This window comes from Lynx canadensis, chromosome D4 (genome assembly GCF_007474595.2).
Source record: "Lynx canadensis isolate LIC74 chromosome D4, mLynCan4.pri.v2, whole genome shotgun sequence".
NCBI classification, from domain to species: domain Eukaryota; kingdom Metazoa; phylum Chordata; class Mammalia; order Carnivora; family Felidae; genus Lynx; species Lynx canadensis.
This window is the reverse complement of record NC_044315.2, coordinates 72167628-72191450: the sequence shown is the minus strand read 5'-3', so window position 1 is coordinate 72191450 and position 23823 is coordinate 72167628. Positions and strand designations below refer to the sequence as shown.

The following is a 23823-nucleotide window of genomic DNA, read 5'->3' as shown; positions in this document are numbered from 1 at the left end:
AACTTTCTCATGGTTCTGAGCACTGCCTGTTTCTGAAACCGTCTCCACTATTAGAGTCTGAACTCCTGGAGAGCAGAAACTGTGTCTTCCTTGGCTGTTTCTTCCAGCCTCCCATGGTACGTGATGTATAAAGGTAGCTAATAAAGGTGTTGATTGATGATGTATAAATGACATATTTGTTAGAGCTTTTTTTTTTTAATTTTTTTTTTAACGTTTATTTATTTTTGAGACAGAGAGAGACAGAGCATGAACAGGGGAGGGGCAGAGAGAGAGGGAGACACAGAATCTGAAACAGTCTCCAGGCTCTGAGCTGTCAGCACAGAGCCCGACATGGGGCTCGAACTCACAGACTGTGAGATCATGACCTGAGCCGAAGTCGGACGCTTAACCGATCAAGCCACCCAGGCACCCGGTTAGAGTTTTTTTTAATTGGGGAATGATTGGCATACAAGTTATATTAGTTTCAGGTATACAACATAATAATTTGATATTTATATACATTATGAAATGGTCACCACAATAAATCCAGTCACCATCTGTCACCATACAGAGTTGCTACAATATTATTGACTGTATTCCTTATGCTGTACATTACATTCCCATGTCTTATTTATTTTATAACTAGAATATTGTACCTCTTAATCCCTTTCTCTTATTTTGTCTACCCCCCAAATCCCCTTCCCTCTGGCAACTACCGTATTATATTTTATTTTTTTAAGTTTATTTTTAAGAGAAAGAGAGAGAGAGTGCAAGCAGGGGAGGGGCAGAGAGAGAGGGAGACACAGAATCTGAAGCAGGCTCCAGGCTTCAAGATATCAGCGCAGAACCCAATGTCTTGAACTCGTGAACTGTGAGATCATGACCTGAGCCAAAGTCAGACGCTTAACTGACTGAACCATCCAGGCGCCCCTCATGATAGTGCTTTAAAATCTATCTAGGAAGGTCTAAGTTTTTATTATAATTTGGATTGGAAATTTCTACCCCAAGTCTATTTTCTGTTTGGGTAAATAGAGTCTGGAGTGTTTATTGTGGCCTCCTACTCCTCACTTTCACTGTAACAGAGTTCTAGGCCAGGGTTGGGGGGGGGCATTCATATTTTATTCTTTGTCTTTCTTCCTTTGTCCCTCTATAAATCTCATCCACTTGATAGCAGTGTTGAGAAGATCATATGAGATGAGGTCTGTGCAGAAAACAGCTAGTACATTTAGTTAGTGCCCAGTGCATCTCAGCTGTGTTACCCACAAGGCACAATGGCGGCCGGTGCCTTCATACTGTGAATGTAGCTATCAGTTAGATACTAGAACACTGGTGTCAGCCAACATAGTCCCCTCCCAGTGGAAAGTCTATTTGGGAAACCTGGTTGCTGGAGAGAACAAAAGAAGGACAGAATGTTCTGTGATTGGGAAGGATCTAGAAGTCTGATATGCTGGTTTTCCCCAGCATATCTGGAACCTGTCCACCAAGTTAACTGTAAGGCCCACTGTATCCACCCTGTCAGCACTGGGGAATTGCTTATTTTTTTTTTTAAACTTTATTGTGGTAAAATATATAACATAAAATGTACCATTGTAACCGTTTTCTGGCACAGAATTAAGTACATTCATGATATTGTAAATCATCACCACTATCTATTTCTGCAATCTTTTCATCACCCCAGACAGAAATTCTGTTGATCATTACACAATTAACTCCCCCTTGCCTACCCACCCCTCAGTCCTTAGCAACTTCCAATCTACTTCTGCTTCTATGAATTTGTCTGTTCTAGATATTGCATGTAGGAGGGATCATACAATGTCTTTCTAAGTCTGGCTTATTTCATTTAGTGTCATGTTTTCAAGATTCATCCGTGTTATAGCATATGTCAGAAAATGCTCATCAGTCCTTACATTTGAACTTTCCTTTTGATGGCCCCCATTAGGACCACTTTGGTCATGCTTCCATTTGTTCTGATCACACCCTTTTCCTCTTTTCGACTTGTTTTCAGAGCCTCCCCTTCCAGAAGTAGACTTTGTCACAGTGCATGGAAAGCCTCTACCACGTCTGAGACTGAGGAAAGCCAAGGAGAAAAATGGACCGATCAGGTGAGCAGTGCCCCCTTCTCCATGGTTGTCCAGGGATCCTCATAGAGTTTTGGAAACTTTGGTTTAATTGAGGAGATCTCTCTTTAGGTGCTGCACTCAAATTATTGGGGCAGTATAGGCAGGGCCTCTTATTCATTTATTGTTTTAAACTTTTTTTTTTTTAAGTTTTATTTTGAGAGAGAGAGTGAGTGCATGGGAGGGGCAGAGAGCGAGAGAGAGAGGGAAAGAGAGAATCTCAAGCAGGCTCTGTATTGTCAGTATGGAGCCAGATGTGGGGCTTGAACTCACGAACTGATCATTTCCTGAGCTTAAACCAAGAGTCGGCCATGCAGGTGCCCCGGGGCCTTTTATTTTTGATTCCTTGGGCACAGACTGGGTGTTTAACTCCAACCAGGGCCCTTCCAAATGAATAGAGAGACTTCTGAGGAGCCAGAAACAAGCATTTGGGCAGCTTAGCTCAATAATTAAATCCATTCCTTTGGTCAGTGGACAAGCATTGGTTGAGTGTGATGTATCAGGTGTGATCCTTTGCACTCATATCTTCACATACATCTCTTCGTGATGATGGATCAAGAGCATCATTTCATTTACCAAAGACAGAGTATGTTTTTCTTTATTTAAGGATGATCTTTGGGTATGGGTAGTGGCTTCTGAAAGGGTCATTTGGATAACTCTCTTAATTCAACCACATATTGAGTTAAGGGCAAGGCACTGGGTAGTTAATAACTGCTTCTGGGATTCCAGATTGCATTAGGATGGAATTAATCCACCTCAGTTGGAGAACTACATTGTCTTCCATTAGGCATTTTATTTAGAGGGTCATGGTTGGATTAAGAAAATAGAATTATTCCCTTTTTTTTTTTTTTAGAAAGGAAGATAGAGGTTTCCCTGGAGAGATAAGCAACTCTCTCACAGGAATAAGGCAAGGACGTGGCAATAACCTTGCCATCCTTGACCTAACCTTCATTGTCTTATGTCAGTCTTGACCTGTTAGTCTAATGACCCTTTAGTACAATCAAGGTGAAAATAAATGTGAGATATTATAAAGTTAAAAGAAAGTCTGGATCTATTATTTGTGTGTCCATTTATCTTTATTTTTTTTATTTAAAAAAATTTTTTTAATGTTTATTTTTGAGACAGAGAGAGACAGAGCGTGAGTGGGGGAGGGGCAGAGAGAGAGGGAGACACAGAATCCGAAACAGGCTCCAGGCTCCGAACTGTCAGCACAGAGCCCGATGCGGGGCTTGAACCCACGAACCGTGAGATCATGACCTGAGCCGAAGTCGGACGTTTAACCGACTGAGCCACCCAGGCGCCCCCATTTATCTTTATTTTTAAAAAATGTTTATTAATTTATTTTGAGAGAGAGAGTGAGCGTGACTGGGAGAGGGGCAGAGAGAGAGGGAGATAGAGAATCCCAAGCAGGCTCTACACGGCCAGCGCAGAGCCTGATGTAGGGCTCAAACCCACAAACCGTGAGATCATGACCTGAACCAAGATCAAGAGTTGGTTGCTTAACTGACTGAGCCACCCAGGTGTCCCAATCTGTGTGTCCATATATAATGAAACTTAGGCTTTTCCTGTCTTTCCATTAGTTTAAGTGCAGCAAATTCTTAAAGGTCTTTCCTGGGATGGCTATTGCCCACATTGTTCTGTTTCTGACAAGTTACTGGAAGGCACTGCAATTCTGTTGCTATAAGGAGAACAGAAGTTATGATATCACTGTCTGAGAGAACTTGCAAGAGTAAATGTAATATGTAGGCCAAATAGTTACGTAAGGCAAAAAGAAAAGCCAAATGACAGTCTATCTTTGTGGCTAATGTGCTCTCCAATGCCTCCAAAACAGGAAGTGGAGATCTGTGAGTCATTCAAGGGGGGGGGGGGGTGGCGGTGAGAAAGAGGGGAGAAGTCTTTCCAGAACAGTCATGTTCCAAACAGCCACAACTGCTTCCCTAACGTCATCAGGGTTAATTACCAGAAGGCAAGTGGGGTGATTTCCTCTCCCTGAGTACCTGGTTTGAGCTGGAGCAGCAGCTTTGCCAGTGTGTGAGACAGGCCCGAGTCTGCTTTGTGCATCATTGGGGGTAGGGCAGTGGCTTGGGGCACTTGGTGGAGCTGGGCTCTGGGACCATGGCTGCCTCCTTAGCTTGGTGATCTTGGACAGATGATACAGCCTGTTCCCGGGTTCTCTTAATGCTAGTGTCTCCCACACTTGCCAACTTCTAGAAATCGCCTAGGGGTGCTTTATCAGCAGTGCAAATTCTCGCACTTGACTCTTGGAGATTTCTGTTCAGTAGGTCTGGGATAGGGGCTGGAAATTTGTATAATTATCAAGCAACTCAGCTGATTATGATCATGCTATCTGGGGAAGACTGCTTTATGCCCCATGACTGGTGCCTCTAATGGGCAATGTCCAGAACCAAAGGTATGCCTTGAACTTGCACTTGAACACCACTATCTACATGGAAAGACATGGTGGATTTGAAGAGGAGCTTGTGGGCAGCATGGAGCTGCCGCACTATTTACTTTCTTACCTGCAGCCATGATTCGTAGGAATGTCTTCAGGTCTCCAGGAAACTGTGTTGTTACAAGTGTTCCCTTGTAGGGAGTGGATTCTTAGTAAATGTTTACAGTGGTGGTGATGACAGCTCACTGCCCTGCAGGCTTTACTTTGTACCTTTTGGAGAAAGCCCTTTGCTGGAAAGTGAGCCCAGACACTGTGGAAATCAGGACTCTGGGACACGTAGGGTTTTTGGGGTGGAGATTTTCCAAGTCCAACACCTACTATGGTGGGGGGCTCCCTTTTCTTAACGTAGTGACCCATGGACTTTTAGGAAGGAAGAGGTAGGGCGTTTAGGAATGTGGAGCAGGTAGTGTATATTTATTGGTAAAATAGATCATGTGGCCTAATGGTTTGGAAATGACCCCAATCATATTCGGTACTGATGCATATTTTTCCTCTTTACTGAAATTTCAACTCAAGAAATGTTAGTGGGGAGTCAATCACAGCCAAAGAACTGTGTAAGGATTTGCAAGGATATAAGTGTCAATCATTTAAATCCCTGCTCCTTTTGGGCTAGTCACCAGAAAGATCAACCACATAAACAGAGTTGAGACTGGAGAGTGAGTTCAGTCACAGCCAATGATTCAATCAATCATGCCTACATAATGAAATCCCAATAAAAAGTCTGGATGCTGAAGATCAGTGGAGCTTCCTGGCTAGTGAACACATTGCAGGAAAGTGTCACGAACTGATTCCACAAGACAGCACAGAGACCGCATTCAGAACCCTCCTAGACCTTGCCCTTTGAGTCTTCATTTGGCTGGTCCTGATTTATATAATTTATAATAAAAGTGTAAGCATAAAAAAAAAAAATAAAAAAAAAATAAATCCCTGCTCTTAAGCCTGATCGGGAAAGCAGGTGTTCAAACATGTGCTATACTAGAGGCAGGAGATAAGGACTGAAGAGATGGGAACAAAAAAGAAGTCGTGATTCATTCTCAGTGCGTTTTTATGCTGACACCTCCTTTCACCGACAGGTTTTGAATTTGGTGGGATAAACCATAATAAACACACACAAAAGGAGAGTAGATTGCTGGTGTGCCTCTTTGTCCACACTTAGGGAACAGTTCCACAATGCACATATGACATTGTCCCTTTCAGGCTATTTCAGGATATTGTCAGGCTGGACTAACTCATGGTGACTTTGCACTCCTTCCTTCTCATTTATTTCACATGAACTTTGGTATCAGTCTGTGAACCGGAGGGAATGCAGATCACATGAGTTCCGTTTCAGGTTGCCATGTGATTAGAGCCTTTTTGCAGACTTAGCCCATTAACTCTTGTAGGCGGCCAGCCTCCATGTGACTGCTGAACCCTTGGCCCAGCTGGGCTTTATTTGCCCACGTGGAGAGCATTGATTAGATCGGCTTTATGGCATGCACACTCAGGGCGGCCATACTTGTAACAACTTCTCCCAGCTCTAGAGGATGTACTTGGCGTCCATCCTCAGCGAGAACTTGAGATCCCTCACCCCATGTCATGTGGCGTTAGCAGTACAGGTTCAAACTGAAGTGCCCTACCTGTTGGAGCCATCAGACTGTCGATCCGCTGTGGGCAAGGACTTTTTCTTGTGCAGTGTTGTATGTGCCTCTAGTGCCTAGAGGAGTGTTTCTCTCATAGCAGGTGCTCAATAAATATGAATAAATAAATGAATGAAGCAAGGGTCTGATAGACATTTTCTTTTTATTTCCAGTTCCTACCAGGTGTTGGTGCTTCCCCTGGCCCTCCAAAGCACTTTTTTTTGTGATTCTGAAGGGGCTACCTCATTCTTTAGCAACACCTCTGATGCCAGTGGATATGTGGCTGCGGAACTACTGGCCAAAGATGTCCCAGATGATGCCATGGAGATATCTATTGGGGACAGGCTGTACTATGGGAAATACTATAATGCACCTTTGAGAAAAGGGAATGATTACTGCATTATATTACGAATCACAAGTGAATGGAATAAGGTATATACTTCTTTAAAAACTCTTGTGACTTCTCTGTTTTCTTTTTCATGTGAAAGTTAAATGTTTGGACATTTGTTTTCCTGGTATTGGAGATGGACACTGCATGTAATAACCATAAAAATGTGTTGACTACTTTGCCTTTATAAATGATGGGCAGGTGAAACCTTTAAGGAGGTTGATGTTCTGAACTTCCTGCAGGACCTGGCTGGATTTATGCTTGGACTGACCTAGTTTTGGTTCTTCCTCTTAAGCTGCAGGAATGCCCTCATCCTACTGCACTGCTGAAGCCTTAGTTAGAAAGGAACATCTAGATTTCCCTGTCACTTCCTTGTACTCCTGCCAAGCTGCCGCCTCCCCTCACTCTGTCTTGGAAGCAGGAAGGAGAGGCAGATTAACGTCAGCACTGCCCTATTTTCTCCTTCCATTGCTTCCTCGGCCATACCCACCTCTCCTCATCCTTAGAAAGACTATGTTATTCCAGTGGTGGTTCTTTCATGAGACCTAGAACTATGTAGTCATTGTATAATGAATAAATCTAGTGAGTTGGATAGGCAGAAAGCAGGAGCTGGATCAGTGGGCCGGGTAGAAGTTCTCCTGGAAGAGCCATTGTGATGGGTTGTCCCAGGAGAACTCGAAGAGTGGGATAAATTCACATAGATTGGTGATGGAAATTAGAAAAACATTGTATTAATATTATTAGAAACATCTCCTTTTTAAAAAGGTTTTTAATGTTTAATTTTGAGAGAGAAAGTGTGAGTGGAGGAAGGGTGCAGAGAGAGAGAGAGAAAGAGAGAGAGAATCCATAGCAGGCTCGTTGCTGTCAGTGCAAAGCCCAATGTGGGGCTCAAACCCACTAACAGTGAGATTATGCCCTGAGCTGAAGCTGTCTGTTCAACCAACTGAGCTACCCAGGCACCTCAATAGAAACATCTCTTGACTAATGCATCTGAGCCACCTGGACTATAAGGTTCATCACATACTTATGACCAAGACACACTCTATTTTTTTAATTAGAAAAAATATTTTAAGGTTTAGTTTTGAGAGAGACAAAGTGTGAGCAGGGGAGGGGCAGAGAGAGAGGGAGACACAGAATCTGAAGAAGGCTCCAAGCTATGAGCTGTCAACACAGAGTCTGATGTGGGGCTCGAACCCACAAACTGTGAGATCATGACCTGAGCTGAAGTCGGATGCTTAACTGACTGCGCCCCAATTTTTTTTTAATTTGAGAAAGTGCACGTGCATGAGCATGAGTGGGGAAGAGGGCAGAGGGAGAGAGAATCTCAAGCAGGCTCCATGCCCAGTGGGAACCAGATCTCACCACCGTGGGATCATGACCTGAGCTGAAGTCGGACTCTCAACCGACTGAGCCACCCAGGCACCCCATCCTCCCTTTTTAACATTCTACTGTATGTATGCACCACATTTTAGCCATTCATCTGTGGATAGATGCTTGGGTTGCTTCCATCTTTGAGCTATTTTGAATAAGGCTGCTATGAACATGCTGTACAAATATCTCCTTTGAGTCCTTGCTCTCCATTTTTCCGGCATTGACCCAGAGTTGGAATCGTTGGGTCATATGGTAATTATCTTTGTATTTTTTTGAAGAACTGCCACACAACAGTGGCACCATATTACATTCTCACCGACAGTACACAATTATTCATTTTCTCTACATCCTCCCCAAGAACTGCTGTTTTCTGTTTTGATAATGGCCCTCCTAATGGATGTGGGGTGGTGTCTCATTGTGGTTTGGGCTTCTGTTTTTCTGATGATTAGCGATGTTGAGCATCTTTTCAAAATGCTTTTGACAACTTTTATATCTTCTTTGGGGAAATGGTTATTCAAGTCATTTGCCCATTTTTTTTAATGTTTACTTTTTGAGACGGGCACACATGCACACATGTGTATGAGCAGGAGAGGGGCAGAGAGAGAGGGGGACAGAGGATCAAAAGTGGGCTCTGTGCTGACAGCAGAGAGCCCAACTCAGGGTTTGAACCCACAAACTGAACCATGAGATCATGACCTGAGCCAAACTTGGATGCTCAACCAACTGCATCACCCATATGCCTCCCTTTACCCATTTTTGAAAAAGGTTATTTATTTCTTTGTTGTTGGGTTTTAGGAGTTCTCTATATATTCTGGATATTAATCCTTTATGAGATTTGCAATGTGCAAATATTTTCTACCATTCCATGGATGGCCTTTTTACTCTGTTGTAAGTGCCCTTTGATGCACAAAAGTTCTTAATGTTACAAGCTTCTTTTTTTTATTCCAGTATAATTAATATACAGTGTTACATTTCAAGTGTACAATATAGTGATTCAACAATTCATTGCATTATTCAGTGCTCATCATGATAAGTGAACTCAGTATTTCATTTATTTATTTCATTTATTCACCCATTTATTTCACCCACCCACCAACCCTTGGGCATCAACCAGTTTGTTCTCTGTATTTAGAAGTTTTTTTCCTCTTTGTCTCTTCTCTGCCTCATTTCACTTAGCATTATACTCTCTAGATCCCTCTATATTGTTGCAAATGGCAAGTTGTCATTCTTTTTTATGGCTGAGCAACACACACACACACACACACACACACACACACATCTTTATCCATTCACCTATTGATGAACACTTGAATTGCTTCCATATCTTGGTTATTGTATATAGTGCTGCAATAAACATAGGGGTGCATGTATTTTTTTCAATTCAGTTTTCATATGCTTTGGGTAAATACCCAATAGTGGCATTACTGGATCATATGGTAGTTCTATTTTTAATTTTTTGAGGGCCCTCCGTACAGTTTTCCACAGTGGCCACGCCAGTTTGCATCCTGCTAACAGTGCATGAGTGTGCTTTTTTCTCCATATCCTCAAAAGATCTTAATTTTGATGAAGTCAAGTTTGTCTATTTTTTCTTTTGTTGCCCATGCCTTTGGTGTCACATCCAAGAAATCATTGCTAAATCCAATTGTTAAAAAGATCTGTATATCTTCTTTGGCACCATTTGTCAAAAAGATTTCCTTTACCCATTGAATGTTCTTGGCCACCCTTGTTGAAAATTATTTTATATGTATGCAAGAGCTTCTTTTTGGGCTCTCTATTCTGTATTGGTCTATGTGTCTGTCTTTATGCCAGCACCACACAGTTTTGATTACTATAGCTTTGGAGTAAAATTTGAAACCAGGAAGTGTTTTCCAGTTCTCCCAGTTCTCTGTGTATCTGTCCCAGTAACTAGCACCACCACGCACCCAGTTGCTAAGATAGAAATGGAGGAATAATTCTTGCCTCCTGCCTCCTTATCTTCTTGTCTAGTGCATCATCAAATCCTGTCTATTCGATCACCGTAATGCTGTGTAAAATCATCCTTTTCTCTCCTTCCTCATTAACACTGTTTAGCCTTTGACATCTCTTGCCTGAACATCAAATTTTCTAACTCATCTTCCTGTCTCTTATTCTGTCTCCTTGATCCATATAACTGCCAGAATGAGTTTTGTAAAGTGTAAATCTGGTCATGACACTCTGTTTTAATGAGCTCCCTTCTTCACCTGGCCCCACCAATTTCTCTCCTTTAATATACTCCATTCCCAAGTACCTGCCTTACTGGTTATTAAGGTTAGATCCCTTTCACTGGTTATTATTGGATATTATTTTCCACTAGATGCACTTAGCATCAAGGCAAAATTAGTCACATTCAAAAGCTTATGGCCATTTTGAGCTTTCCCCAGAATTTGTCAGTGTAAATATATTTTTTCAATTTTTAAGAAAACCAGATTGCCCAAGGTTGTCACTTGAAAGAGAATTTCCTTTTGAACTTAGAGGGATCCTTCTCTAACCCCTGCTATTTAGTTTCCTCTGGGGAATGTTTTGCAGAGTAATCCCAGCCATTCCTAACAGACAAATATGCACAATAACTGGGGGAGAAGAGAAGGTATTTCATTCCAATGAGTTTGTGGGTCTCCTCTACCATGGATGAGCTTTCATATGTTATTACTATTGTTGTTGTTGTTATTTTGTTCTCTTTCTGGCCCTTGGTTACTGTTTGGGTAACTGAGGCAGCCGGGTAAGTATTCTCTAGAGAGGTGAAGTATTATTATATGCCAAGGCTTCTCATAGCCTAGCCTATCACATGCATCACTATCTTGCTGAACTGGATGTGACCTCGGAATCTTTCTCAACAGAGTTCACAGGCAGTCAATGCCAGTTGCTCAGAGCTGGCCAGGGGAATGAAACTCATTGCCATTTCTGTCCTTTACCCATAGTGTGTGCTTTGTGAGATCTTTTGAGAAGCTATAGAATTGATCCCCAGGGTCACTTCTGTCCCTGCTACCTATGCCAGTCCCTCGAATACTTAGTAGTCACATGGCTAAGGTATACTATGTTAGAGCTAGAAGAGGCCTTAAAGATATTTTCATCCAAATTAAGAGAAGTAGAACATTAAATTTTCTTGGCTAAAATGTATTATTTAAACTGATGTCATGTGCTGCCTAGTTAAACGTGTTGCTGTGTTTTCCTTTATAGGTGAGAAGATGCTCCTGTGCAGTTTGGGCTCACGTGAAAGGTAAAACCATTTTCTGCTTAAGCATCCTGTCCTTATTTCTCCCCTCCAGCCTGCAGCATCGAGTTATGTTAATGAGATTTCTTTTTAAATTGTTAAAGGTGACAGAAACCCATCTCATACTAGTTTAAGCAAAAGGCCATAGCTGAAAAGGATGGGGGTGGGGAGCTTATGGACCCAAACCCACAAGGGCACCAGGACTCCAGAAACTGACACTTGCGACTTGACACCAGGAGTGGCACACTCTGCCTCTGTCTCTGCTGTTTCTTTTCTTTCTTTCTTTCTTTTTTTTTTTTTTTAACATTTATTCATTTTTGAGAGACAGAGCACAAGCAAGGGAGGGGCAGAGAGAGAAGGAGACATAGAATCTAAAGTAGGCTTCAGGCTCTGAGCTGTCAGCACAGAGTTCCACGCGGGGCTCGAATTCATGAACTGTGAGATCATGACCTGAGCCAAAGTTGGACGCTTAACTGACTGAGCCACCCAGGCACCCCTCTGCTTTCTGTTTCTAAGGATGGGTTGGCTTCATTTTCTTCTACAATAAGCCATGCGATGGAGAGGGATGGGCACCAGCTGCCCAGTTTAGCAACTCCAGTGGGAACAGAAAGTTTTTCAATTCAGGGGAAGAACCCTTTCTCCTAGATTAAGTGCCTGTCCGTGGGATGACTGGTACCACCTCCTAGAGTACTATGTACTATGAGCAGCCTACCTTGGATTTTGGGCTTATTCATGTGGCTGGTTGGGGGCAGATCAGTGTGATTGACATGGACAGCGACACTCGGATTGCACTGAGAGGTGGACACGATCCCCATCAGGAAAAGAGGCACGCAGAAACATGTTGACAGACCAATACAAAGAGCAAAACAGTCCACTGCTTTGAGCCATTTAGCTGCTTCGCATGCGCACACACTTATATGTATACTTTTAAGAAAAACCCCCTCCACGATGGAAGAATTATCCTCTATACAACCACAAGTAGAACTCTATTGGACGACAACTGTGTGTGGGTCTGTTACTGCATCCAGCTCCAAGACCAGGATTCCTGAGGATGGTCCATCCCTCTTGATCAAATCCAGGGGGACCTCTCATGATCTATTAGCAATCTATGACTAAATGCCCAATGTAAGCATCCTTAAACCGCAGTTTATAATGTGAAAGGGGAAACTGAATAAGCGCAATAAGCACTTTCATTTAGAAAGGAGGAAAAGATAAAAGGCTGTGCAGTGGTCAGGGCGCCCATAACAGCGACCACATCCTGCTGGATGGGAAAAACTGGCATCCCCTGCCCTGGCAGCAGAGTGAGCCGCCTGGTCGGTTAGATGGGCTGCCTCAGTCTTTTCCTGGGTCTGCCCGATGGGAGAGTGAGTACCCTTGTCCCTTTCCTCCAGAGCTGTACAGACACAAGAGATGTAGCAGCTGGGTGCTGTGTAGCTTAAACCTTCTTCCTCCCACGGGCAGTTGTCCAGGTGGGAGAACTGCCTCAGGGCTTGAGCAATCACAGCTCCTTGGTTGCCAGACTTGGGATTTCCCTGGCAGTACATTTCTTTAAACCAACAGGCAGCCAGCCAGTGGATTTGATTCCTAGGAATTCCATTAGTTTGTTGCTTAATACCAGAAATCCTGTCAAGTTTATGACCTTTGTATCTGGACCTTTTTTCTTTGCGGTTTATGAGTCCTAGCAACACCCTGAGGAATTTTGCTCTTAGCTTGGAGTATCAGTTTAACCCCTTGCATCCTGTCTGTTACCTCAGAGCAGCATAAAACAATAGGCTGGGGTGGTAAGGAAGTGCCTGCAGAACTCTGCTTGCAGGAGGACTCCAGCTCGGGGCACTTCACAATGGGGGATTTGTTACCTTGTCAGTAGAGGGTGCTTAGCAGGAAATGATGGGAAGGGACCTGGAGAATTAGACTTCCTTCATTTGTCTGCTTGTCTTCTAATCTTATTTCCCATCTTTTTAATCTCTACTGACACCAGCTTCAAAAAGAGCAGAGGACATGGCTTTTTTACTGGGCAAGGCGCATTACCAGACCATTGGATTGTGGTTGCCAGGCAGCGAGGGTCTTTGTGCCCCACCCCCCTCTACTCTCTTGAGATATAATTTACATATAACATTGAATTTAAGGTGGTGACTTGATCTATATTGCAAAATGATTACCACAGTAAAGTTAGTTAACACCTCCATCAGCTCACATGATTACCATGTATATTTGTGTTATGTGTGAACATTTAAGATCTACTCTCTCGGCAGCTTTCAAGTATTTAATATAGTATTGTTAATTATAGTTGCCATGTTGTACATTAGATCCCTAGTACTTATTCATTTTATAACTGGAAGTTTGTACTCTGGCCAACATCACCCCATTTCTCCCCACCCCCCTGACCCTGGCAACTACCATTCTACTCTCTATTTCTATGAGTTCTCCCTTTTTAGATTTCACATATAAATATGATCGTATATTTGTCTTTCTATGTCTGACTTATCTCACTTAGCATAATTAGTGAGGGTCTTTCTTAACAAAGATGTGTGTTGTTACACTTCTGTGTGTAGATGGGCTAAGCTCCCTGTCTTGGAATTATTTTTTTATTTTATTTTTTTAATTTACATCCAAATTAGTGTATAGTGCAACAATGATTTCAAGAGTAGATTCCTTAATGCCCCTTACCCATTTAGCCCATCCCCCCTCCCGCAACCCCTCCAGCAACCCTCAGTTTGTTCTCCATATTTATGAGTCTCTTATGCTTTGTCCCCCTCCCTGTTTTTATGTTATTTTTGTTTCCCTTCCCTTATGTTCATCTGTTTTCTCTCTTAAAGTCCTCATATGAGTGAAGTCATATGATTTTTGTCTTTCTCTGACTGACTAATTTCACTTTGCATAACACCCTCCAGTTCCATCCACGTAGTTGCAAATGGCAAGATTTCATTCTTTTTGATTGCCGAGTAATACTCCACTGTATGTATGTATATATTGGCTATTGTTGATAGCACTGCTATAAACATTGGGGTGCATGTGTCCCTTCGAAACAGCATACCTGTATCCCTTGGGTAAATACCTAGTAGTGCAATTGCTGGGTCGTAGGGTAGTTCTGTTTTTAGTTTTTTGAGGAACCTCCATAGTGTTTTCCAGAGTGGCTGCACCAGCTTGCATTCCCACCCCTGTCATGGAATTTAAATGAAAGCCACAAGAAATAGCCACGTATTTCAACATTTGGACATTTTGCAGCCAATCCATTCCCTAAGGCTATAAGGATGGGAATAGAGTTCCCACAAAGAAAAAAGGTGCTTTTATCAGAAGAATGGAGATTTGCAGGCCTCCTGGACATAGAAATAGCTTCCAGAATCCACGGCTTTCAGCAGCTGTTTGATATGATTAGCAAACTCAAACTGGGTGGAAGAAATGGCCAAAGAGCTGGCTATAGTCATTCTACTGTGATTAACTTAACAGGGAGGATTTTGCTTTGGAAATGTCTACGTGGCTTTTGGTGGTACCTTTTTACCCCCTCTCAACTTAAAAACCAGTGTTGAAAGAGGGTTCAAACCTTTGAAATCAAAGTACTGGGAGGCTCTGGAGATAATAGAAAACCCAGTGTAATATTGAAATTCTGAAGGCAATTCTACTCTATATTGTACAAACATTACCTGTACTGTGCACACACCTTTGGCAGTCGCCTTTCGCAAAAATGTTGGAGACTGCCATCTCACAAAATAATTTGCAGGATCCAGATTAGTCCTGAACTTGTTCCAGTTCATTTGCCGAGCAATGGCCCCATTCTTGCCTTTGCCCAGTGACAAATTATGCTACTTACCTGACGCAGATTGCTCCTAAAAGGGCTTTGTGATTAGCAGGGAACCAGCAGTTGGTTTGATGGGAAATGGGGAGGCCTGGGCTTCCTTGCTTGAGCCTTGCTACTAATCAGCTGAGGGCCTTTGCAATTATATTTAACTTGGCAGGTTCTCAGCTGCCTCTTACCACAATCTTTCTGATCCCTTCCAGCCACAAAGTACTGAGTCTGTGATTTCCTGAGTCACAAAGCAAAGTCATTTGATATATGGGAGATGATCACACACTGTAATCACAGAACACTCTTCAGTCATAGGCATGAAACCCCTGAGTCATTAGTGACCCTTTCCCTTTCAGCCACATTTTACGCCTAGGGTGTGCTAGTCTCATTTCTGGATTCGTCCCCTTGTGCATAGGCTTTTATTATCTGTAGCACAGACAGTGGGCAAAGCCTCCTTTCTCCTCTTCCATCATGGTGTTCATAGTTTCCTTCTTTTTAAAAAAAAATTTTTTTTAATGTTTATTTTTGAAAGAGAGAGAGAGAGAGAGAGTCGGGGAGGAGCAGAGAGAGAAGGAGACACAGAATCCGAAGCAGGCTCTAGGCTCTGAGCTGTCAGCACAGAGCCCGAAGCAGGTCTTGAACTTCCGGACCATGAGATCATGACCTGAGCCGAAGTCGGACACTTAACTGATTGAGACACCCAGGCACCCCAGGGTTTCCTTCTTCACTCCAGCCTACATGCCTGACTCATCTGTCCAAACTGTGGCTCTGATTTTCCTATTTCCCCTGATGGTTCTTCCATGGTTCTCCATTACATTTTAGACTGGTTTCTAAGGCCTCACTTGGACACCAGCATGCCCTTCTAGTTGCATCTCTCCTTCTCCATTCAAAATGATGTGCTAGCTCTTCTCTGGTTACGGCCCTTGCTTATTTTCCTCAATGTCTTTGCTCATACGGTTACTTGCTTATTTCCACCTGGATTGCCCTATAACCTTCCTGTAATCTTTGCTCATGAGTTTGTTACAATCCCACCTATTCATCAAGATTAAAATCAAATGCTGTCTCCTCCCTGAAGCTTCTTAAAATTTACTCAACAGGCAGGAACGCCCTCTCTCTCTCTCCCTTCTTCCCTCTTCCTCTCCCTCTCCCTCTCCTTAGCCATTCTGCCATACTTTAGAGAAACTGGTGCACTTGTCCTTTCATACTAGATTTCATACCCTGAGGGAACACGTTTGAAGAGTGGAGCAGTGCCTGGAACCCATTGGGTTGGATGATTACTGGTGAGCCAGCCGCATAGTCTGATGAAAAATGAAGCATAGGAAGTGTAATACTTAAATAAGCCAGGGAAGAGTTACCTTAAGATCTAATCCTAGTGTGTATGTTTATGTTTGTGTATGCTACACACATGTACGTACACACACACACACACACACACACACGCATGCATATTTTAAACCTGCATAATTGTGGTAGGCAGAATTATAATGTGGCCACTGCTGGACACCCACCTTCTCTCATTTACTCATTCAAAGGCTATTCTCAGTGTTGCCGTGAAAGGATTTGAAGATGTAATTAAGATCCCAAATAGATTATCCAGATGGACCTGACCTTCACATGAGCCCTTTCAGTCTGGATCTAGGGGTCAGAAACAGGGGAGATTGGAGATTCAAAGGGAGAGATGGATCTGACATAAGGGTTTCTCCTACTGTCTTTGAAGATGGAGGGAACCACATGGCAGGAATGTGGGTGGCCCATAGGAGCTGAGCCACCAATGGTTGATAGCCAGTAAGAATATGGGGACCTCAGTCCTGCAGCTGCAAGGAATTTGGAAGTAGGTTCTTCCCCAGAGGCTCCAGAGGGAAAGGCAGACCACCTGACACATTGATTTCAGCCTTGGAAGACGCTGAGCAGAGGACCCAGTCACACTGTGCCTGAGCTTCTGGCCTACAGAGGTGCGAGCTAATGAATGGGGGCCAGCTGCTAAGTTTATGGTAATTTGGAAGCTGCAGTAGAAAATGAATTTTTTTTTATTAAAAAAAAAATTTTTTTTAAACATTTATTTATTTTTGAGACAGAGAGAGACAGAGCATGAACAGGGGAGGGGCAGAGAGAGAGGGAGACACAGAATCTGGAACAGGCTCCAGGCTCTGAGCGGTCAGCACAGAGCCCGATGCGGGGCTTGAACTCACGGACCGTGAGATCATGACCTGAGCCGAAGTCGGACGCTTAACCGACCAAGCCACCCAGGCGCCCCGAAAATGAATTTTTAAAAAGTTGCTGATTCATCAGGTGTTACTTATCTCTAAATTAATCTTCTACTTTGATCTCCTTCGCCGTCTCCTCCTCTGCAGGGAATTCAAGTGAGGAGACCCTAGAATAGCAGACAGGAATTTCACATGCCAAACAAGTCATGGTGCTAATTATTTGTACCTTTTGCAGAACAGAATTATTGTTTTCAGGAAATGGCCCTGCTTGTGTAAATTCATGAAAAAAATGTCCACATCCATAGGCAGTTTTCAAGCTGTCCCAGAGCCTGAGAGTAGGCACAGGGTCTTTCTAACTTGCTCCTCAGCACCTGTGATATTTGCATTAGTGCAAGAGTTGAAGATAAGCCCAGAGAAGGCCTGTCATTCCTCCTGAACACTGTACCTACTCAGGGAGCCACCCTGAAGAGAATGGTGGAGTTTAGCCTAATGGATTTACTCTGTCAAGGTTGAGTCACTGCAAATCTGTGATATAACACATGACTCACTCACCTCAGTTTCTGATAGAATATTCTACAAGTGATTCAGAAGAAAAATAAGCATGATTTTATAGCATGAAACCGTGGAAGGGAGGGTAACCAGAGGATGGCAGAACTTTAAAAAATGTAATACAAATTGGTCAGCCGTAAATGTTCTCAGTGAGGAATTAACGGCGGGAAGTCCCTAAAGAAATCTTGTGTGGCTACACTGTGAACACTTTGGATTGGATGGACTCAGATTTTCACAGACTACATGCACAAAGTAGACCAAGAGATGCATACCAGCAAGAACCATGCCTGGAGCCAGAACCCAAGTCATGTTATGCAGAACAAAAAAGATGATTGTCCAATACTTCTGTGTAGGGTAAGGAGTAGTTGGGCAGGCATGTGGCTTAGGGTAAATGATGTCCTGCTGGTGGATGGTCAAGAGAAAGTCAGGTTCATACACTCCCACTTTGCTTCTGTCCTGTTGGTTTGTGAGGGGACATTTCAAAGCAAGAGAAGAGCTAACTGCTTCACATAAAGTCTTCTGACCTGGATGAAGCACATTCTATAATGCAGGTTCATACAGTTTTCACATGAGCCAGTGGACCACTGCAAGTGGTCTTTGAGAAATGGTGAAGAGAAAGCAGGCTGGAGATGAGCAAAGAACATGGAACTTTGTAGAAGGAAGATAGGCTTTGCAAAGTGTAGTCGATGATAACTTGAAGTCAAGGCCAGGCAAAATCTTTTAAGAGGTGGCTTTGTGGTAGGAGCCACAGTAGTTCCCAGCAGTTAGCATTATGGTTTCTGCATTAGTAAATAATGCTTAGAAAATTCTCACCTGCTTTAGATAAATATTTTAGGTAGGCATTCACTTACATTTTGTTCTAATTTTTTTAGGTTGCTATTTGAGCCTTTAACCTGTCCGGGTTTTATTTTGGCATATATAGTATAAGCTCAAATGGTCAAAATCCTTTTATTCTAAATGGCCAGCCAATTTTCTCAACACTAGTTACGAGTGATGTGTCATTTCCCCTAATGATTTGAAACAGTAACAAAACAATAATTAACAATAGCTAACATTTGCCAGTTGCTTACTGCGTACCAGGCACAGTGCTAACATGACTTACCTCATCTGTTTCTCACAATAACCCAATGAGGTGGACACTGTTATTATCATTCCCATGTTACTCGATCATCCCTCAGTGGGGAAACTGAGGCACAGAATGGCGAAGCAACTTGTCCAGAGTCCACAGTTACAGACTTGGACAACCCGACTTCAGTATTTAAGCTCTGAAATTTATTTGGTATACGTGGGTTTATTTCTAGGCTGTTATGTTCCAGTATATTCATTCCTATGCTGATACCGCACTGTTTATCACTAATAATGTGAGTCACTCTCCTAGTTTTTTTTTTTTTTTTTTTCACCACTAATTTCTAGTGTAACCACATCCTTCCATTTTGTAGTATGGCCTCTTAAAACACCAAGACATTTTTTTTTCTTTCCCCTGAATATTAAAGGTAGCCAAACAGCATAAGCCATGTTTTTTTTCCAGAAAGTCTCCTGAAAACACTTTCTGAGGTAATGGATTTTGCAGAGCTTTTTAGCAAGAAGTGTAGTCCATGGCTGCTTTTGCTGGTGCCAGCTACCCTATTAGAGAACAGAACCCAACTGCTCCTAGCCTGGTTGGAGAGATCTGAGCAGGTGCCAATCAACATAGCTTTCTGCAACAGTGGGAAGATTTTGAAGCTGTGCTGTCCAATATGGTAGCAACTAGCCACGTGTGGCTACTGGGCACTTGAAATGTGTACTTGAAATTGAGCACTTGAAATGATATGACTGAGAAACTGAACTTTTAATTTAATGGAAACTAGTGTAGATTTAAATAGCCACATTGTGTCCAGTGGCTGCTGTAGCGCAAATTAAGTAATGAAAAAGTTAAGTAGCAGGAACTCTTCTCAGATGTGCCTCTTTCACTGCCAAGGAAGGGAGTCATCTATGTTTGAGGGTCTCAAGTCCAGGGGCTACTAATTTTCCTCTCAAGCCCCTCCTTACTTAACAGAGCTTTGCTTTTGCTGTTTTCAACTCTTCCAAGGCAGTGCTGGATGACCCAAGGGGCAGACTAAGCATGTGCCTGGGGCATTGGTAACAGGAGGGTACAGAAAAATGAAATGTTTGGATGTTCTGGCAGTAAAAACCACGGCAAATCATTTGGCAAAATTTGGATTTAGTTGTGCTTCTTTACATTTATTCCATGGCTTGATGGCATTTTTCTTTTTCTTTTTTTACGTTTTATTTATTTTGAGAGAGAGTGCGTGCAAGTGGGGGAGGGACAGAGAGAGAAGGAGAGAGAGAATCCCAAGCAGGCTTTGTGCTGTCAGCGCAGAGCCCAATGTGCGGCTCAGTCCCACAAACCATGAGATCATGACCTGAGCCGAAATCAAGAGTCAGATGCTTAACCGACTGAGCTACCCAGGTGCCTCGGTATTTTTCTTTCTAATTCTATGCATGCAGGGTCATCCCGCAAGATCTTTTTGATGTCTGGTGGCACCATTGCACAGTTGGTCTTTTACGCTGCTACAGTCCGAGACCCCATCATCCTCAGCCTGTGCAGGAAAGGACAGGGCCTACACGAGGGGGGAACATGACCTTCTCTGCTGTAGACCATGTAGCTCAGATCTGCACTGGGAAAGCATGGTGTTATGGTTAAAAGCAAAGATGCTGGAACCAGACAGCTTGGGTTTGGATCTGGCTCTGTTGTTTATTAGCTAGGTCACCTTGGGCAAGTTGTTGAACCACTCCGTGCCTCCATTCCTCATCTGTAAAACGGGAATAATAATAATAATAGTGTCCCATGTACTATTATTACGCTGGGCACTATTATTGCAATACACTATTATTATAGTCCTCACTGGGTAGTTAGGAGAAGTAATTAGAACAGTGTTTGGCATATAGTAAATGCTAAATAAGTTGTTTGCAAATGAAAATGAGCCCTTTAGTGTAGAACACGATGCTCTGATTCAGTCACTTGGCCCAAATGTGCAACTCAAATGTGGGTGTCTTTTGGTTTATAACAAAGCATCCCCCTGGGGTTGACATATGAAACCCCCCAAAGAGAACATATACACATCCTCCAAAGAGGTTTTACATCAATTTTCTTACTTTATCCTCATGGCAACCTGCTGAGCAGAGCAGGGAGGTGCTGTCCTTGTAGGTGTGCAGGGAAAATGACAGATGACTCTATCCGGCAGGGAGGATTTGTTTGCTGTGTTTGACCACTGGACCTACCTATCATTTTTGGAGCAAAAATCCAAACGATATCAGAATGACTTCTTTCTTCCTCAACGCAAACGAAAACTGCCTATAAAAACTTTCAGGCATGGGGCGCCTGGGTGGCGCAGTCGGTTAAGCGTCCGACTTCAGCCAGGTCACGATCTCGCGGTCCGTGAGTTCGAGCCCCGCGTCAGGCTCTGGGCTGATGGCTCGGAGCCTGGAGCCTGTTTCCGATTCTGTGTCTCCCTCTCTCTGTGCCCCTCCCCCATTCACGCTCTGTCTCTCTCTGTCCCAAAAATAAATAAAAATGTTGAAAAAAAAAAAATTAAAAAAAAAAAAAACTTTCAGGCATAATTGGTTGAGAGAGGACCAATACAAGCAACACGGTCTGCTGTATTTGTATTCACAACAAGATGAGCTTTTTTATCCCTTGTAACTTGAATGTGGCCTGGTTTTCTATTTCCTCTTCAGAAATCCCCTGGAACTGTATTTTCCTTAGGCCCTACACCCTCCAGGCCAACTCAGGGGACACAGAGGCACTCTGAGCATTCTTGGGATGGTTTAGTAAATGGGGCCAAGCTCTGGGTTAAAATGTAGTGAGTACAGGTGCACCTGTGCCTCCTGGGAAGGCCACGATTCCTGCTGTGGGCTTAGCATGTGGTTTTGTTCCGCAGATTCGTCATTCATGCTGCAGCAGATGGTGGGCGTTGGGCTGGGCTCCGTGGCTGTTGTGATTATTCTCGCATTCCTGTCCTTCTCAGCCGTGTGGTATGTGAGACTGTCATTTTTGAGAAATGAGCGGAATGGCGGAAGGATGGGGTTGGAGTCATGAGAACAGCTGGGATTGAGGAGAGCCAAAGGGGATGTGGGCAGAGGTTGTCCTGGGCTCAGCACTCAGCAGGTGAAAGGCACGAGTAGTCTACACCTTCGGGCAGGGAGGGAGATGTGCTTCTGGTGCAGAAAAAGAGCAGGGTTGGTGATGGCTGTGCTGATTTCCCATGCTGCTTCCCATGAGGGTACATGAGCTGCACATAGAGATACACCAAGGGAAAACCAGAGTGTGTCAATGGACTCTTTTCCTCCTCCACATCTAGATTGCAGACGGGCACTACCTGTGGAGGATGCACGGTGCTGGGGCAGATGTTATGGCTGTTTCTCAGGTGCCTGCCTAGACAGAGGCCCCATGTGGCTTCCACCCAGGTGTGTATGGGTCCGCAACTTTTTCCATTCCCAGCTTGGTCCCGTTTCTGGATTCAGGATGGTGAATACCTCTGTGGAATTCCCCAAAAGGAGGAAACTCAGGAATTGCTGATGTCTTCTCTGCTTGCTACACAACCAGTTCTGTGTGTGAACGTGAGACCCTTGATATACAATATAATATTGACCACAGGCCAAAGATCATGTGGGCTGGACCCTTGTCTTCCTCTGAGTGATACCTGAGAGTCAGCTCTTCTGGACATTGAATACAAGAGAGTCTCTGCATCTTCCTTTATGGCATCTCTGAATTAATTTGGAATCCATCCTTTTACAATGAGCGATGAGGGGGACTTAAGTTTGGGCTAGAATTTGCCTTTATGAAGGAGGTCATTCAAAAGGATAGAGCTCTTTGACAGTAGGCAAACTTGTCAAACATTTTAGAAGCAACCCTTTTCTTACAATCGATCGACATGCTAATAGTATACTAACCCGGCCTGACTCCAGTAAGTTCCCTGCAATGTGTGTTAGGCAGTGTCGCTTTGATACAGATCCATTGGTTTACAGGTAATCAAAAGCCACAAGTTTTCATTCCAATAAAAATATTCTGTTAATTTAGTCAGTTCTTCTCTTCCACACCAAAGTTTATAGCAGCCTTGTCTACCTTTTTTATTACTCTCTGATATAAATGACCTGTGCCTTCCTTTAGTAACAATGGGTTGAAACGTTATAAAGCCCATGGCCAGAATCCATGTGTTCATAGGGAAGGGGGAAGAAGGTGAGTGATGTGTAATCTTCCCCTTTACCTACAACCTCAATAACTATGACTGTTCCTTTATCATGAATCATGACACATTAAATGCAAGCAGCCGTGGGCCCACCGTCAACTTGCTGAATTTACAGACGGAATGTACTAGATTTGGCTTTTAAACTCTGAATCAGTGTTCTTTAACTTTCTTCTCTAACTGGTGGTGTAATTCCAAGGCTCAGTAAGAAATGAATGGAGAAGACAGAGGCGTGTGGCTTTCCTGAGTAACAATGGTATTATCCCTTTTCTCCCTCTTCTAGGCCTGGAGAATAAAAAGCAAGGGGGAGGAAACCAGGAGACAGTTATATTGTATAACCTCAGGGCAAGGTGCATATGAACGTGGCCCTGGAACTGTGCAGTGTTGCAGTCCTGAGGAAAAGGGACAGTCTTTCTGATAGGATGGACTTGTGTGTCCTCTCTCCATGAGCTTCCTGGGTGTTAGTGAGGGTCAGATCTGTGTGGTCTGAGCTTGTGTATTACAGATGAGGAAACAATAGGAACAGTAGAAACAGGTGGAAACTGTCTATGAAGCTGCCCTGGGAGATCCAGGTCCAAGTATATCTCCTCAGTTAGGAAGAGTCAGAGAGAGGGAAGCAATATCCTGACACCTGGATGTTCAGTGACAGCTGTCGGCCCCTGGCCCTGCCGGCTTAGGCAGTATTAGGAATAGTTGTCTTTTGTCCTCTGAGGTACTATCTTGGACTACAACTGCAGATGAGTGTTTAGAAACTTTCCTGCTCTCATCTTAGGTGATTTATAGAGTAGAGCTCTCAAAAGACTAATACAAATACCTTTCTGCTTTTAATCTTTATGTGCAACTATTCAAACTCATACTATTTTCACAGCTCTTGAATGAAATTTGGAATCCTTACAAATTATTGTGGTTACT

The 23823-nt window shown here is 43.2% G+C and overlaps 1 protein-coding gene across 17 annotated transcripts in view; it reads left to right on the top strand.

Moving 5' to 3' along the window:
• Window positions 1-23823, top strand: part of SUSD1 (sushi domain containing 1) — a 288718-nt gene that overhangs the window by 109545 nt on the left and 155350 nt on the right. For 16 of the 17 annotated variants that reach the window (XR_003964319.1, XR_003964320.1, XM_030294183.1 and 13 more), the window contains exons 13-15: window positions 1985-2081; window positions 6338-6596; window positions 11116-11155. Coding sequence is in view for 15 of the 17 variants with exons in the window: in XM_030294183.1 (XP_030150043.1) it covers window positions 1985-2081; window positions 6338-6596; window positions 11116-11155 (396 nt within the window). In the remaining 2 variants the exon portion in view is untranslated. Of the gene's footprint in view, window positions 1-1984; window positions 2082-6337; window positions 6597-11115; window positions 11156-21606; window positions 21701-22026; window positions 23675-23823 lie in introns of those variants that run through there. The other variant, XM_030294189.1, reaches the window with a different exon arrangement.